We start from the raw sequence: 14065 nt of genomic DNA on the forward strand, positions 1-14065 counted from the left end.
ACGGATTCTACTGGAAGTTTGTTTTGTGTGTTTCATATTCAGTTACAAAACCTACTCTGTCTGTAGGTGGCTTTACAAAATGCTAATATCAACCACAGTTAAAAATCACAACACCAGGTTATAGTCAAACAGTCCATTCGGAAGCACTAGCTTTCGGAGCACTACTTCTTCGTCAGGTGGTTGTGGAGCATCAGACCATAAGACACAGAATTTACAGCAAAAGATCACAGTGTCATGCCACTGAAATTATATATTGAATAAACCTGGATTATTGTTAAGTCTGGGAGAATGTGAGGACTGCAGATGCTGGAGATCAGAGCCGAAAAATGTGTTGCTGGAAAAGCGCAGCAGGTCAAGCAGCATCCAAGGAGCAGGAGAATCGACATTTTGGGCATAAGCCCTTCTTCAGGAATGAGGAAGGTGTGCCAAGCAGGCTAAGATAAAAGGTAGGGAGGAAGGACTTGGGGGAGGGGCGTTGGTAATGCGATAGGTGGAAGGAGGTTAAGGTGAGGGTGATAGGCTAGAGAGGGGGTGGACCTTCAAATTTGCCTGGAACGTCTCAGACTCCTCCCTCCCCTTCCTAGATCTCTCCATTTCTATCTCGGGCAACTGACTCAACACAGACATTTACTATAAACCGACCGACTCCCACAGCTACCTAGATTACACCTCCTCCCACCCTGCCCCCTGTAAAAACACCATCCCATATTCCCAATTCCTTCGCCTCTGCTGCATCTGCTCCCAGGAGGACCAATTCCAATACCGAACAACCCAGATGGCCTCCTTCTTCAAAGACCGCAATTTCCCCTCAGACGTGGTCGACGACGCTCTCCACCACATCTCCTCCACTTCCCGTTCCTTTGCCCTTGAACCCTGCCCATCCAATCGCCACCAGGACAGAACCCCACTGGTCCTCACCTACCACCCCATCAACCTCCAGATACATCGGATCATCCTTCGTCATTTCCGCCACCTCCAAACGGACCCCACCACCAAGGATATATTTCCCTCCCCTCCCCTATCAGCATTCTGGAAAGACCACTCCCTCCGAGACTCCCTCGTCAGGTCCACAGCCCCCACCAACCCAATCTCCACTCCCGGCACCTTCCCCTGCAACCGCAAGAAATGCAAAACTTGCGCCCACATCTCCCCCCTCACTTCCCTCCAAGGCCCCCAAGGGATCCTTCCATATCCATCACAAATTCATCTGCACCTCCACACACATCATTTACTGCATCCGCTGCACCCGATGTGGCCTCCTCTATATTGGGGAGACAGGCCGCCTACTTGCGGAACATTTCAGAGAACACCTCTGGGACACCCGCACCAACCAACCCAACCGCCCCGTGGCGGGACACTTTAACTTCCCCTCCCACTCTGCCAAGAACATGCAGGTCCTTGGCCTCCTCCATCGCTAGACCATGACAACACGACGCCTGGACGAAGAGCGCCTCATCTTCGCCTAGGAACCCTCCAACCACAAGGGATGAATGCAGATTTCTCCAGCTTCCTCATTTCCCCTCCCTCCACCTTATCTCAGTCCCAACCCTCAGACCCAGCACCGCCTTCTTGACCTGCAATCTTCATCCCGACCTCTCCGCCCCCACCCCCTCTCCGGCCTATCACCCTCACCTTAACCTCATTCCTGAAGAAGGTCTTATGCCTGAAACGTCGATTCTCCTGCTCCTTGGATGCTGCCTGACCTGCTGCACTTTTCCAGCAACACATTTTTCAGTTATTGTTAAGTCTGCCAAACACATTAGATCCCAAAATAGCATCTTTTGCAGTACATGTATGATTTAACAAATCTTTATACATTCCAGACAGAAGCCACTGGGAGGTTGCATGGCACATATTGTCCTAATTTCTAATGGTCAAGTTGTAATATGTATACTAATGTTGCGTGCTTATATTTTTATTGCTGCTTCTAAAATTAACTGCAGAGAATCTTTGGCTCAACAAGTCAAAACATATCCAGGAGTAGGACTAGTGAATAGAGACAATAGAAGGTGTAACATGATATTATTTTTCACTTGCTGCATGTGTTTGCTATTCAGCCCTTGTTAAAGTAATTCCTCTGCACTTTCTCCTAAACATTGATTTGTCCACTCCCCATTCTGATGCCTGTCATCATTCTGTTCTCCTTGATTCTTTCCTCTTCCTTTCTGCTCACCTCCCACATTCTATCACTCTTTATCCATTCTCTGGACCTATTCTGCCTACTCACCATCTATCTGGCACCCTTCTCTCATTTCCACTCTATCTTTGCTTCTCTCTCCTCCATCTTTCCTTTACCTTTATTGTTGCCTTTGTCTCATCCGGCCTCCTCTCAATCCTCTTAATTCTTCAATTTGCCTCTTTTCTCCTCCCATCCTATACTATATTGGTCCAATTGAGCCCTCTGCTCTCCAAACCCAATAGATTTGAATATGATTTTTGGTAGTCAGTTACAAATTGCTTGTGTTTATATGCTCTTCTTTGCTGATTGTTAAATGAATCAAGGGTTACAGCGGACAGACAAGGGAATGAAGTTGAGGCCACGATCTAATTGAATAGCTCAGTCGACATGAGAGGCCAAATGTTGAGTGTGGAAAAGCACAGCAGGTCAGGCAGCAACTGAGGAACAGGAGAATCAATGAAGGGCTTACACCCGAAACATCAGGAAGCACTCCTGATAAAGGGAGTATGTCCAAAACATCGATTCTCCTGCTCCTCGGATGTTGCCTGACTGGCTGTGCTTTTCCAGCACCACACTCTCGACTCTGATCTCTGGCATCTGCAGTCCTCACTTTCTCCATGACAGGCCAAATGACCTACTGCAAATTATGTGTCCTTGAGTTTTACTTCTAGTGCAGATAATGCAAATATTAAACTGAGCTGATGTTTAAATGTGGAAAAAAAAAGTTAGTGTGGTCAGAGAATTTGGTACAGAGGCCTATATAATCAGATTCATGGAAAGCTCCGATTTTGTGGAATATATCAGACACATTTACCAAAACATTTGTTTCTCTACAGTGCAAGAACAATCCCTGAATTCTACATTCAGCCAGAGCGAAAACAGGTACCTATTATATTGACTGAAATTTAAATTGAGCATTGGTAGCTAACTGATACTACAATTAGTGTCTATTTTAGGTTCACATATAGTCACAAGACATCTGTATATAGTCACTTTTAAAGAAAATTAAAAGGCAAGACAGATGAAAGTCCGATACATATCATTATGATTTTTAAAGAAGTTTAAAACAAAAATCACATGCACAAAAAGCCAAAATTGGAGGCGTATGGAGATTTTGGGAGGTTTGTAACTCTGGAGAGGATCACATATGAAAGTCTGTGGTGATATCAGAGAGATTGGAATATCAAGAGGAAAACTTTAAACTTAAGATTTCTGAGAACTATGCTGCTATCGCTACCAAATACTGAAAGTCATCTGCTGGCTCATGCTTGTCCCCTCCACCTCACCTCCCTTTCCTTCTGGACATTTTCAGCACCAGAGTCAGTTTGAAATTCCTAAGATGGGCTGTACAGGGATTCTTAATTGGCATCATAGCTTGTCAATTTCATATTAATAAAGCCCAAAACCCAATATAGATTAGGCCCAAAGCCCACATCTTGGCACTCACTGACTGTTTTAACTGAAACTGGGACAGGTTGCAGTTTCGTATCAAAAATACTTGTTTAATGTAACAACACTCACCTCCAACACTTCTTTATCAGCAAATGCCATGATACCTTCAAAAATTATCACACTGGCTCCATATAATGTTTTCTGAGGCACAAAAACATACTAAGAATCAGTGAGTAGCAACAAAGAAATGAGCATTTCCTAAAAGAAAAAGTAACCTTAATTACATTACAGATTTTGAAGACATAGCAGATATTCAGGAACACTCAAAGACCAGCCCTGAATAACCTGTTTTGATTAGAACAATTAAACTGTTTGCCTTGATCTATTTTTAAATGTAACATTTCATGCAAATAGATTTTCTCCTCTTCCTCGGACTACCTTCCATTTTCCTGCGAATAGGATTTTCTCCTCGGACTGCCTTCCATTTTCCTAATATCAGAATGTCGGTCATGATTCTGCCTCCTCAATGATTAGTGGATGCCTTCCTCCAGAATGTGAGTTTGACTCACGCTATTTTGGGTTGTTATTTTGCACAGTGGAGATTCTGAATGGGTGTCACAAAACAGATACCATCACATAGATGTGTTAACTCCAGGAAGGGTAAGAGAGGTAGGCATCTATGGCAGGAGTCTTTTGTGGATATACCCATTTTAAACAGGTATGCTGTTTTGGAAATGTAGAGGTTGATGGATTCTCAGGAGAACATAGCACGAACAGCCAAGTTTCTAGTATTGAGACTGGCTCTAATGCAACGAGGGGTACGTCGGCTTCCAAGAGATCAATTGTGTTAGGGGATTCTGTAGTCTCAGGTACAGACAGACGTTTCTGTGGCCAGCACAGAAAAAGCCCCAGAATGGTGTGTTGTTTCCCTAGTGCCAGGATCAAGGATGTCTCAGAGAGGGTGCAGAATGTTCTCACAGGGGAGAGGGGCCAGCAAGAGGTCATTGTCCACATTGGAACCAACGATATAGGAAGGGAAAAGGTTGAGATTCTGAAGGGAGATTACAGAGAGTTAGGCAGAAATTTAAAAAAAGAAGGTCCTAAAAGGTAGTAATATCTGGATTACTCCCAGCGCTATGAGCTAGTGAGGGCAGGAATAGGAGGATAGAGCAGATGAATGCATGGCTAAGGAGCTGGTGTATGGGGGAAGGATTCACATTTTTGGATCATTGGAATCTCTTTTGGGGTAGAAGTGACCTGTACAAGAAATACTTGTTAAGGCAGAGAAATTTGCTGGAACTGCTTGGGAGTATTTAAACTAGTAAGGTTGGGGGGGGGAAGCGGGTCGGTGAGGTGGTGGTGGTGGGACCCAGGGAGATAGTGAGGAAAGGGATCAATCAGAGACTGGTACAGTTGAGAACAGTCAGGGCAGGCAGGGACAAGGTAGGACTAATAAATTAAACTGCATTTATTTCAATGCAAGGGGCCTAACAGGGAAGGCAGATGAACTCAGGACATAGTTAGGAACATGGGACTGGGATATCATAGCAATTACAGAAACATGGTTCAGGGATGGGCAGGACTGGCAGCTTAATGTTCCAGGATACAAATGCTACAGGAAGGATAGAAAAGGGAGGCAAGAGAGGAGGGGGAGTGGCATTTTTGATAAAGGATAGCATTACAGCTGTGCTGAAGGAGGATATTCCCAGAAATACATCCAGGGAAGTTATTTGGGTGGAACTGAGAAATAACAAAGGGATGATCACCTTATTGGGATAATATTATAAACCCCCAATAGTCAGAGGGAAATTGAGAAACAAACTTGTAAGGAGATTTCAACTATCTGTAAGAATAATAGGGTAGTTATGGTAGGGGATTTTAACTTTCCAAACTTGCCATAGTGTTAAAGGTTTAGTTGGAGAGGAATTTCTTCAGTGTGTACAAGACAATTTTCTGATTCAGTATGTGGATGTACCTACTAGAGAAGGTGCAAAACTTGACCTACTCTTGGGAAATAAGGCAGGGCAGGTGACTGAGGTGTCAGTGGGGGAGCACTTTGGGGCCAGCGACCATAATTCTATTCGTTTTAAAATAGTGATGGAAAAGGATAGACCAGATCTAAAAGTTGAAGTTCTAAATTGGAGAAAAGCCAATTTTGACGGTATTAGGCAAGAACTTTCGAAAGCTGATTGGAGGCAGATGTTCACAGGTAAAGGGACAGCTGGAAAATGGGAAGCCTTCAGAAATGAGATAACAAGAATCCAGATGAAGCATATTCCTATCAGGATGAAAGGAAAGGCTGGTAGACATAGGGAATGCTGGAAGACTAAAGAAATTGAGGGTTTGGTTTAGAAAAAGAAGGAAGCATATGTCAGTACAGACAGGATAGATTGAGTGAATCCTTAGAAGAGTATACTTAAGAAGGAAATCAGGAGAACAGAAAGGGGACATAAGATAGCAAATAGAATTAAGGAGAATTCAAAGGATTTTTACAATATATTAAAGACAAAAGGATAACGAGGGAGAGAATAGGGCCCCTCAAAGATCAGCAAGGCGGCCGTTGTGTGGAGCCACAGAAAATGGGGGAGATACTAAACGAGTATTTTGCATCAGTATTTACTGTGGAAAAGGATATGGAAGATATAGACTGTAGGGAAATAGATGGTGACATCTTGCAAAATGCCCAGATTACAGAGGAGAAAGTGCTGGATATCTTGAAATGGTTAAAGATGGATAAATCGCCAGGACCTAATCAGATATACCCGAGAACTCTGTGGGAAGCTAGAGAAGTGATTGCTGGGCTTCTTGCTGAGATATTTGTATCATCAATAGTCACAGGTGAGGCGCTGGAAGACTGGAGGTTGGTAAATGTGGTGCCACTGTTTAAGAAGGACGGTAAAGACAAGCCAGGGAACTAAAGACCGGTGAGCCTGACGTCGGTGGTGGGCAAGTTGTTGGAGGGAATCCTGAGGGACTGGATGTACATGTATTTGGAAAGGCAAGGACTGATTAGGGATAGTCAACATGGGTTTGTGCGTGGGAAATCACGTCTCACAAACTTGATTGAGTTTTTTTGAAGAAGTAAGAAAGAAGATTGATGAAGGCAGAGCAGTAGATGTGATCTATATGGACTTCAGTAAGGCGTTCGACAAGGTTCCCCATGGGAGACTGATTAGCAAGGTTAGATCTTACGGAACACAGGGAGAACTAGCCATTTGGATACAGAACTGGCTCAAAGGTAGAAGACAGAGGGTGGTGAAGGGTTGTTTTTCAGACTGGAGACCTGTGACCAGTGGAGTGCCACAAGGATTGGTGCTGGGTCCTCTACTTTTTGTCATTTACATAAATGATTTGGATGAGAGCATAAGAGGTACAGTTAGTAAGTTTGCAGATGACACACAAATTGGAGGTGTAGTGGACAGCGAAGAGGGTTACCTCAGATTACAACAGGATCTGGACCAGATGGACCAATGGCCTGAGAAGTGGCAGATCGAGTGTAATTCAGATAAATGCGAGGTGCTGCATTTTGGGAAAGCAAATCTTAGCAGGACTTATACACTTAATGGTAAGGTCCTAGGGAGTGTTGCTGAACAAAGAGACCTTGGAGTACAGGTTCATAGCTCCTTGAAAGTGGAGTCGCAGGTAAATAGGATACTGAAGGCAGCATTTGGTATGCTTTCCTTTATTGGTCAGAGTATTGAGTCCAGGAGTCGGGAGGTCATGTTGCAGCAGTACAGGACACTGGTTAGGCCACTGTTGGAATGTTGCATGCAATTCTCATCTCCTTTCTATCGGAAAGATGTTGTGAAACTTGAAAGGGTTCAGAAAAGATTTACTAGGATGTTGCCAGGGTTGGAGTATTTGAGCTATAGGAAGAGGCTGAACAGGCTGGGGCTGTTTTCCCTGGAGTGTCAGAGGCTGAGGGGTGACCTTATACAAGTTTACAAAATTGAGTGGCATGGATAGGATAAATAGACAAAGTCTTTTCCCTGGGCTCAGGGAGTCCAGAACTAGAGGGCATAGGTTTAGGGTGAGAGGGGAAAGATATAAAAGAGACCTAAGGGGCAACTTTTTCCATGCAGAGGGTGGTACGTGTATGGAATGAGCTGCCAGAGGATGTGGTGGAGGCTGGTACAATTGCAACATTTAAGAGACATTTGGATGGGTATATGAATAGGAAGGGTTTGGAGGGATATGGGCTGGGTGCTGGCATGTGGGACTAGATTGGGTAGGGATATCTGGTCGGCATGGACAGGCTGGACTGAAGGGTCTGTTTCCATTCTGTACATCTCCATGACTCTGTGGAATTTCTGGTGAAATTCCAAGAACCACTGTATAAATGTATAAATTCCTCTCCTATTCCAAGAACCACTGTATAAATGTATAAAAACTACTATTGTGGCCTAGCCAATATCTTATCTTTCTCTCTTAATACACATTTTGGTTTTTTTAAGTATGACAAAAACAAACCTTAATTAGTTCTTAGCTTTCCTTATTCATTCCTTTATAGCAACCTCTGTTTCACTGTACATTGTGCTTACCCATTCTTTCTTTCTACTGTGTGATGTAAAGTCATATATAGGGATTGATACACTTTTTCCTTGTTTTAGTTTCCTCAGAGTGGACACAATGAGACTAAAGTCAAATGCATCTGGATGGTCAAAATTGTGTTCATTCTTGGCAGCTTGCTCCTGCTCCTGTTCAGTAAGTACCTACAGGGCAAAGAAAATGTTGAAAATTACACACCTGATAGCAATAGTAATATGAATAGATTTGTGTCATAAAGTCACACAGTGTAAAAGTGATTTTTGTAATATTGTGCAATAAGTTTAGATTTGTAGCCTCACTTTGGTGAAATAATGGTGCTTTCTCGCACAGTATTATAATTTAATGTTTTCAGTGCATGAAACTCAATGCTAGGTGTACTACATTGTAAAACCTGCCCTTCCTGATTACTACTGCACTGCTAGTGGATTCAGGGTCTAGATCAGAGTGGTGCTGGAAAAGCACAGCAGGCCAGGCAGCATCCGAGGAGCAGGAAAATTGACGTTTCGGGCAAAAGCCCTTCATCAGGAATACAGGCAAGAAGCCTCCAGGGTGGAAAGATAAATGGTGGGGGTGGGGCTGGGGAGAAGGTAGCAAAGTGTACAATAGGTGAATGGGGGTGGGGATGGAGATGATAAGTCAGAGGGGAGGGTGAAACGGATAGGTGGGAAGGGAGATTGGCAGGTAGGACAGGTCATGAGGACAGTGCTGAGATGGAAGGTTGGAACTGGGGTAAGGTGGGGGGAGGGGAAATGAGGAAACTGTGGAGTCCACATTGATGTCCTAGGGTTGAAGTGTTCCGAGGTGGAAGATGAGGCGTTCTTCCTCCATGTGTCAGGTGGTGTGAGAGCGGCAGTGCAGGAGGCCCAGGACCTCCATGTCCTCGGTAGTGTGGGAGGAGGAGTTGAAATATTGGGCCACAGGGCAGTGGGGTTGATTGGTGCGGGTGTCCCGGAGATGTTCCCTAAAGTGCTCTGCTAGGAGGCATCCAGTCTCCCCAATGTAAAGGAGACCGTATCGGGAGCAATGGATACAATAAATGACATTGGTGGGTGTGCAGGTGAAACTTTGATGGATGTGGAAAGCACCTTTGGGGCCTTGGATAGTGGTGAGGTAGGAGGTGTAGGTGGCAGGACGGGAGGGTGGTTTATTGGGGGGTGTGGACCTGACCAGGTAGTCACGGAGGGAACGGTCTTTGCAGAAAACGGAAAGGGGTGGGGACGGAAATATATCTCTGGTGGTGGGGTCTGTTTGGAGGTGGCGGAAATGTCGTTGGATGATGTGGTTAATGTGAAGGTTGGTGGGGTGGAAAGTGAGGACGGGGGGGGTTTTGTCCTTGTTACGGTTGGAAGACAGAGATGCGATGCATGTGGGTGAGATGCATTGGAGGGCATCTTCAACTACGTGGGAAGGGAAATTGCGATCTCTAAAGAAGGAACATGATGCATATTAAATTAATTGATGCGTGGTCGGAGGGGGATAAAGGTAAGGCCTTCGCTGAGGACTGATAGTTTGTCCTCAGTGAGGGGAAGGTCTGGGGGGATAATTAAAACTCGGCAGGGCTGGGAGCTAGGACCTGGTGCAGGTGTGGAGCTGGGAGTGGGGACAGACCCTGTAACTGGAGTGGGCGTGGTGGTCGGGGGAATGGGAATGGAGTCATGAGCAGAGGTGATGTTCCTGTCAGGGTTCTGGGAGGCGGGGATGGTGACAGTGGAATCTCTTGGGGGTGTGTCAGCAGAATGCAGGTGAGTGGTGTTGGTGGGGGTGGAAGTGGTGGTGAACATGGCAGTAGAGTGGGTGGAAGTCGCTGAATGTTTGACGTCAGCGATGACGTAGGGGGGACAGAAGTGATGTCACGTGTGGTGCATGAGAAATCGTGAGGGGTGGAAGTGGCTGTGGAAATGGCCATGATGGGGGTGGAAGTGATGTCATCGTTCACCATGGATTCAGTCCACAACAAAACAGAACAAAGACTAAGTGTAGATGCCACTTAGAGAGGAAAAAGAACAACATTTCATTTCAATCTGAATTTAAATATTGCAAAGATTTTGAAGAAAAACAAATGCAAAATGCACAATGAAACAGATGATTTCTTCCTTCTCAGTGTTCTGTCACAAGTCCATGGATTCCCCAAAGAATTGCTATTCTGCTGGTACACCACCTCCACATCCCCCACCTCCCCTCAGCAGCATGTCCAATAGCAAGAGGTTACAGAACTATTGTTTCAAAGTCGTAAATAAACTCACCTTGTAAAATGAATCCATAGACAGAAGCACAACCCAGGGAACATCTAAAGCTTCTATGATCTTCCTGGCTACAGTAGTTTTCCCTGAAGCACTTCCACCACATAATCCTAAAGAAATGACATAATTATATGTGGCTGCTAGTTGTCTGGGGCAGTAATAAAAGACATTTTCTACTTCAAAAATATAAACATTTTAAATCTCAGTTGTTTGCAATTACTTCTCTGCTATTAACAGTTTCTATTCTTGAAGGATGGGCTGGTGACTTATTCTTATGTTTCTGAAAATGCTATTTTAAGTTGCATTGCTAAAAGGTTAGTGGACATATCCTTGACCTTGGGTTGTCTCCTCAACCATTCCAGGGAACAGATTATTTTTGGTGATCACCTCTCCTACCAGCACCACTGAATTGAGCATTTGCCGTCCACAAAATGTAATCAATCAGCATCCTATCATTGAGTGGCAGTACACAGCATTGTATATAAAAATAGGAATTTTATTCTCAGCTAAGTTAAAAAGAGGACAAACTATTTATAGGTACATTAAGAGCATCAGATTGACATCCGGACATATGGACTGGGCACTAAGTATCTCTTCCACACATTGTTGACCATTTATCAGTTGACAAAACAATGTTCCAGGGGATTAGAAAGTAAACACTTCAAAGCCAGACACTCTAATTGGCACTAATGACTAAGAGAAGCTATTTGCTTAAAGAAAGAAAACATACTTGGGATGTCAGCATTGCTGGCTAAGATAGAAATTATTGCTCATTAACACTAAAATTGGAGGTGTAGTGGACAGCTAAGTTTACCTCAAATTACAATGGGATCTTGATTAGATGGTCAAATGGGCTGAGGAGTGGCAGATGGATTTTAATTTAGATAAATGTGAGGTGCTGCATTTTGGAAAAGCAAACCAGTGCAGTACATATATACTTAATGGTAAGATCCTGGGGAGTGTTGCTGAACAAAGAGACCTTGGAGTGTAGGTTCATAGTTCCTTGAAAGTAGAGTTGCAAGTAGATAGGATAGTGAAGGCGGCGATTGATATGATTTCCTTTATTGGTCAGAGTATTGAGTATAGGAGTTGGGATGTCATGTTGCAGCTAGGTAGGCCATTTTTGGAATATTGTGTGCAATTTCAGTCTCTTACTTATCGGAAGGATAAGGAAACTTGAAAGGGTTCAGAAAAGATTTACAAGGATATTGCCAAGGTTGGAGGATTTGAGCTATAGGGAGAGGTTGAATAGGCTGTGGCTGTTTTCCCTGGAGCATCAGAGGCTGAGGGGTGACCTTGTAGAGGCTTATAAAATTATGAAGGACAGAGAAAGGATAAATAGACAAAATATTTTCCCTGGATTGGTATATGAATAGGAAAGGGTTAGAGAGATATGGGCCAAGTGCTGGCAAATGGGACTTGATTAGATTAGGATATCTGGTTGACATGGACAAGTTGGAACTAATGGTCTGTTTCCGTGCTGTACATCTCTATGATTCTATAATAAATAGCCTTGAGAAAGTGATAGCGAGTTGCTTTCTCCCAGGCTGGTAATAGTGGGAAAGTATAACGGTAATGCAATTGAAGGGACGATAATTAGTTTCTCTGTTGTTGGGCGATGGTCATTGCCTGAAACTTGTGTGGTACAAATGTTATTTGTGCTTTATCAGCTCAAAAGTGAATGTTGGAGAAAGTGAGGACTGGAGATCAGAGTTGAGAGTGTGCTCCTGGAAAAGCACAGTAGGCCAGGCAGCATCTGAAAGAAGCAGGAGAATCGACATTTCGGGCATAAGCCCTTCATCTGGAAGACACCACACTCTCCAATGTAAATGTTGTCCAGGTATTGCTGCAGTTGAATGTGGACTGCTTCAGTAACTGAAGATTTGCAAATGATGCTGAACATTACACAATCATCATCAAAAGTTCCTACTTCTGGTCTTATGACGGAAGGAATATCATTGAAAAGGGAGCTAAAAGATATTTGGTCCTTGGGCCCTAATCTGAGGAAATCCTGTCAGGATGTCCCGGAACTGAGATGATTGACCTCCAAAAACCATAACCTTTGTGCCAGGTACTCTTTGAATCAATAGTTAGCAACTCCTCCCCACCCTCCAATCCACAATTACCACCACTAAACTGTTTTGCCATCGAGGACATGGTTATTTGTGAGCTCACTCTTCCTGTTAAGTTGTTGAATTGTAATCTAATATTTATAACTGGATATAGCAGGACTTCAGATTAGATTAGATTACCTACAGTATGGAAACAGGCCCTTCGACCCAACAGGTCCACAGGTCCACACTGACCCTCCGAAGAATAACCCACCCAGACCCATTCCCCTACCCTATGTTTACCCCTGACTAATGCACCTAACACTATGGGCAATTTAGCATGGCCAACTCACCTGACCTGCACATCTGTGGATTGTGGGAGGAAACCGGAGGAAACCCACGCAGATATAGGGAGAATTGAACCTGGGTCTCTGGCGCTGCGAGGCAGCAGTGCTAACCAGATCTGTTGGATTGCTTAGCCCTGTCTATAGCATGCTTGGAATGCAAATAGTCCTGTATTTTATCTTTGCCAGATTGACACCTCATTTTTTTTTAGATTAGATTAGATTACTTACAGTGTGGAAACAGGCCCTTTGGCCCAACAAGTCCACACCGACCCGCCGAAGCGCAACCCACCCAGACCCATTCCCCTACATTTACCCCTGCACCTAACACTACGGGCAATTTAGCATGGCCAATTCTCCTGACCTGCACAAACTTGGACTGTGGGAGGAAACCGGAGCACCTGGAGGAAACCCACGCAGACACGGGGAGAATGTACAAACTCCACACAGTCAGTCGCCTGAGGCGGGAATTGAACCCGGGTCTCTGGTGCTGTGAGGCAACAGTGCTAACCACTGTGCAACCGTGCCGCCCATTTGTGTGTATGTTTGGCGCAGATTCCAAGCACGCACTCCTGCACTATTCAGTGAACTTGAATGGATCTCCCGATTTGATTGTAAAGTTAAAATTCTTTTGAAAATATTCATAGGAAGTGGGCATCGCTGGTTGAACCAGCATTTATTACCAATCCTGAAATGCCTTCTTGAATCATTACCATCTATTTGCTCTAGATAGACCCACAATACAGTTCCAGGATTTTGATCCAGTGACACTTGAGGAACAGCGATATATTTCCAAGTCAGGGTGTGCAACTTAGAGGGCAACTTGTAGGTGATGGTATTCCTGTGTACCTGCTGCTCTTGTCATATGAGATGGAAGAGATCATGGGTTTGGAAGGTGCTAAGGATCCTCGGTGAATATCTACAGTGGGTCCTGTGGATAATACACACTGCTACAAATGAGCGTCAAAGATGGAGGGAGTGAATGTTCATGGATGTGATGCAGTCATGTCAGCTGCTTTGTTCTGGCTGATATTAGGTTTCGAGTGTTGTTGGACCTGCACTCATCTAGACAAGTGGAGAGTTTTCCATTACACTCCTGATTTGTGCTTTGTAGATGGCAGTCAGGCTTTGCAGAGTCAGGAGGAGAGTTGCTTGCTGCAAGATTCCTATCCTTTGACCTTTCCTTATAGGCACAGTATTTAAATAGTGAGTACTGTTCTGCTTCTGGTCAATAGTAATCCCCTCAAGATATCAATAGTGGAGGATTCAGTAATGCAAATGCCTTTGAATATCAAGGAGAGAGATTGGATT

The 14065-nt window shown here is 44.2% G+C and overlaps 1 protein-coding gene across 1 annotated transcript in view; it reads right to left on the reverse strand.

Annotated features, from left to right (window-relative positions):
• The window catches only part of LOC122560129 (uridine-cytidine kinase-like 1), a 157807-nt gene that overhangs the window by 72042 nt on the left and 71700 nt on the right, over window positions 1-14065 (reverse strand). Inside the window, exons 3-5 of the mRNA XM_087994882.1 lie at window positions 10363-10469; window positions 8113-8283; window positions 3701-3772 (exon numbers count right to left, since the gene is read on the reverse strand). Of these exons, the coding sequence (XP_087851008.1) occupies window positions 3701-3772; window positions 8113-8283; window positions 10363-10469 (350 nt within the window). The remainder of the gene's footprint in view (window positions 1-3700; window positions 3773-8112; window positions 8284-10362; window positions 10470-14065) is intronic.

Source organism: Chiloscyllium plagiosum, unplaced genomic scaffold (assembly GCF_037043375.1).
Source record: "Chiloscyllium plagiosum isolate Xiang-an unplaced genomic scaffold, Cpla_swu_hap1 HiC_scaffold_15, whole genome shotgun sequence".
Taxonomy (NCBI): Eukaryota; Metazoa; Chordata; class Chondrichthyes; order Orectolobiformes; family Hemiscylliidae; genus Chiloscyllium; species Chiloscyllium plagiosum.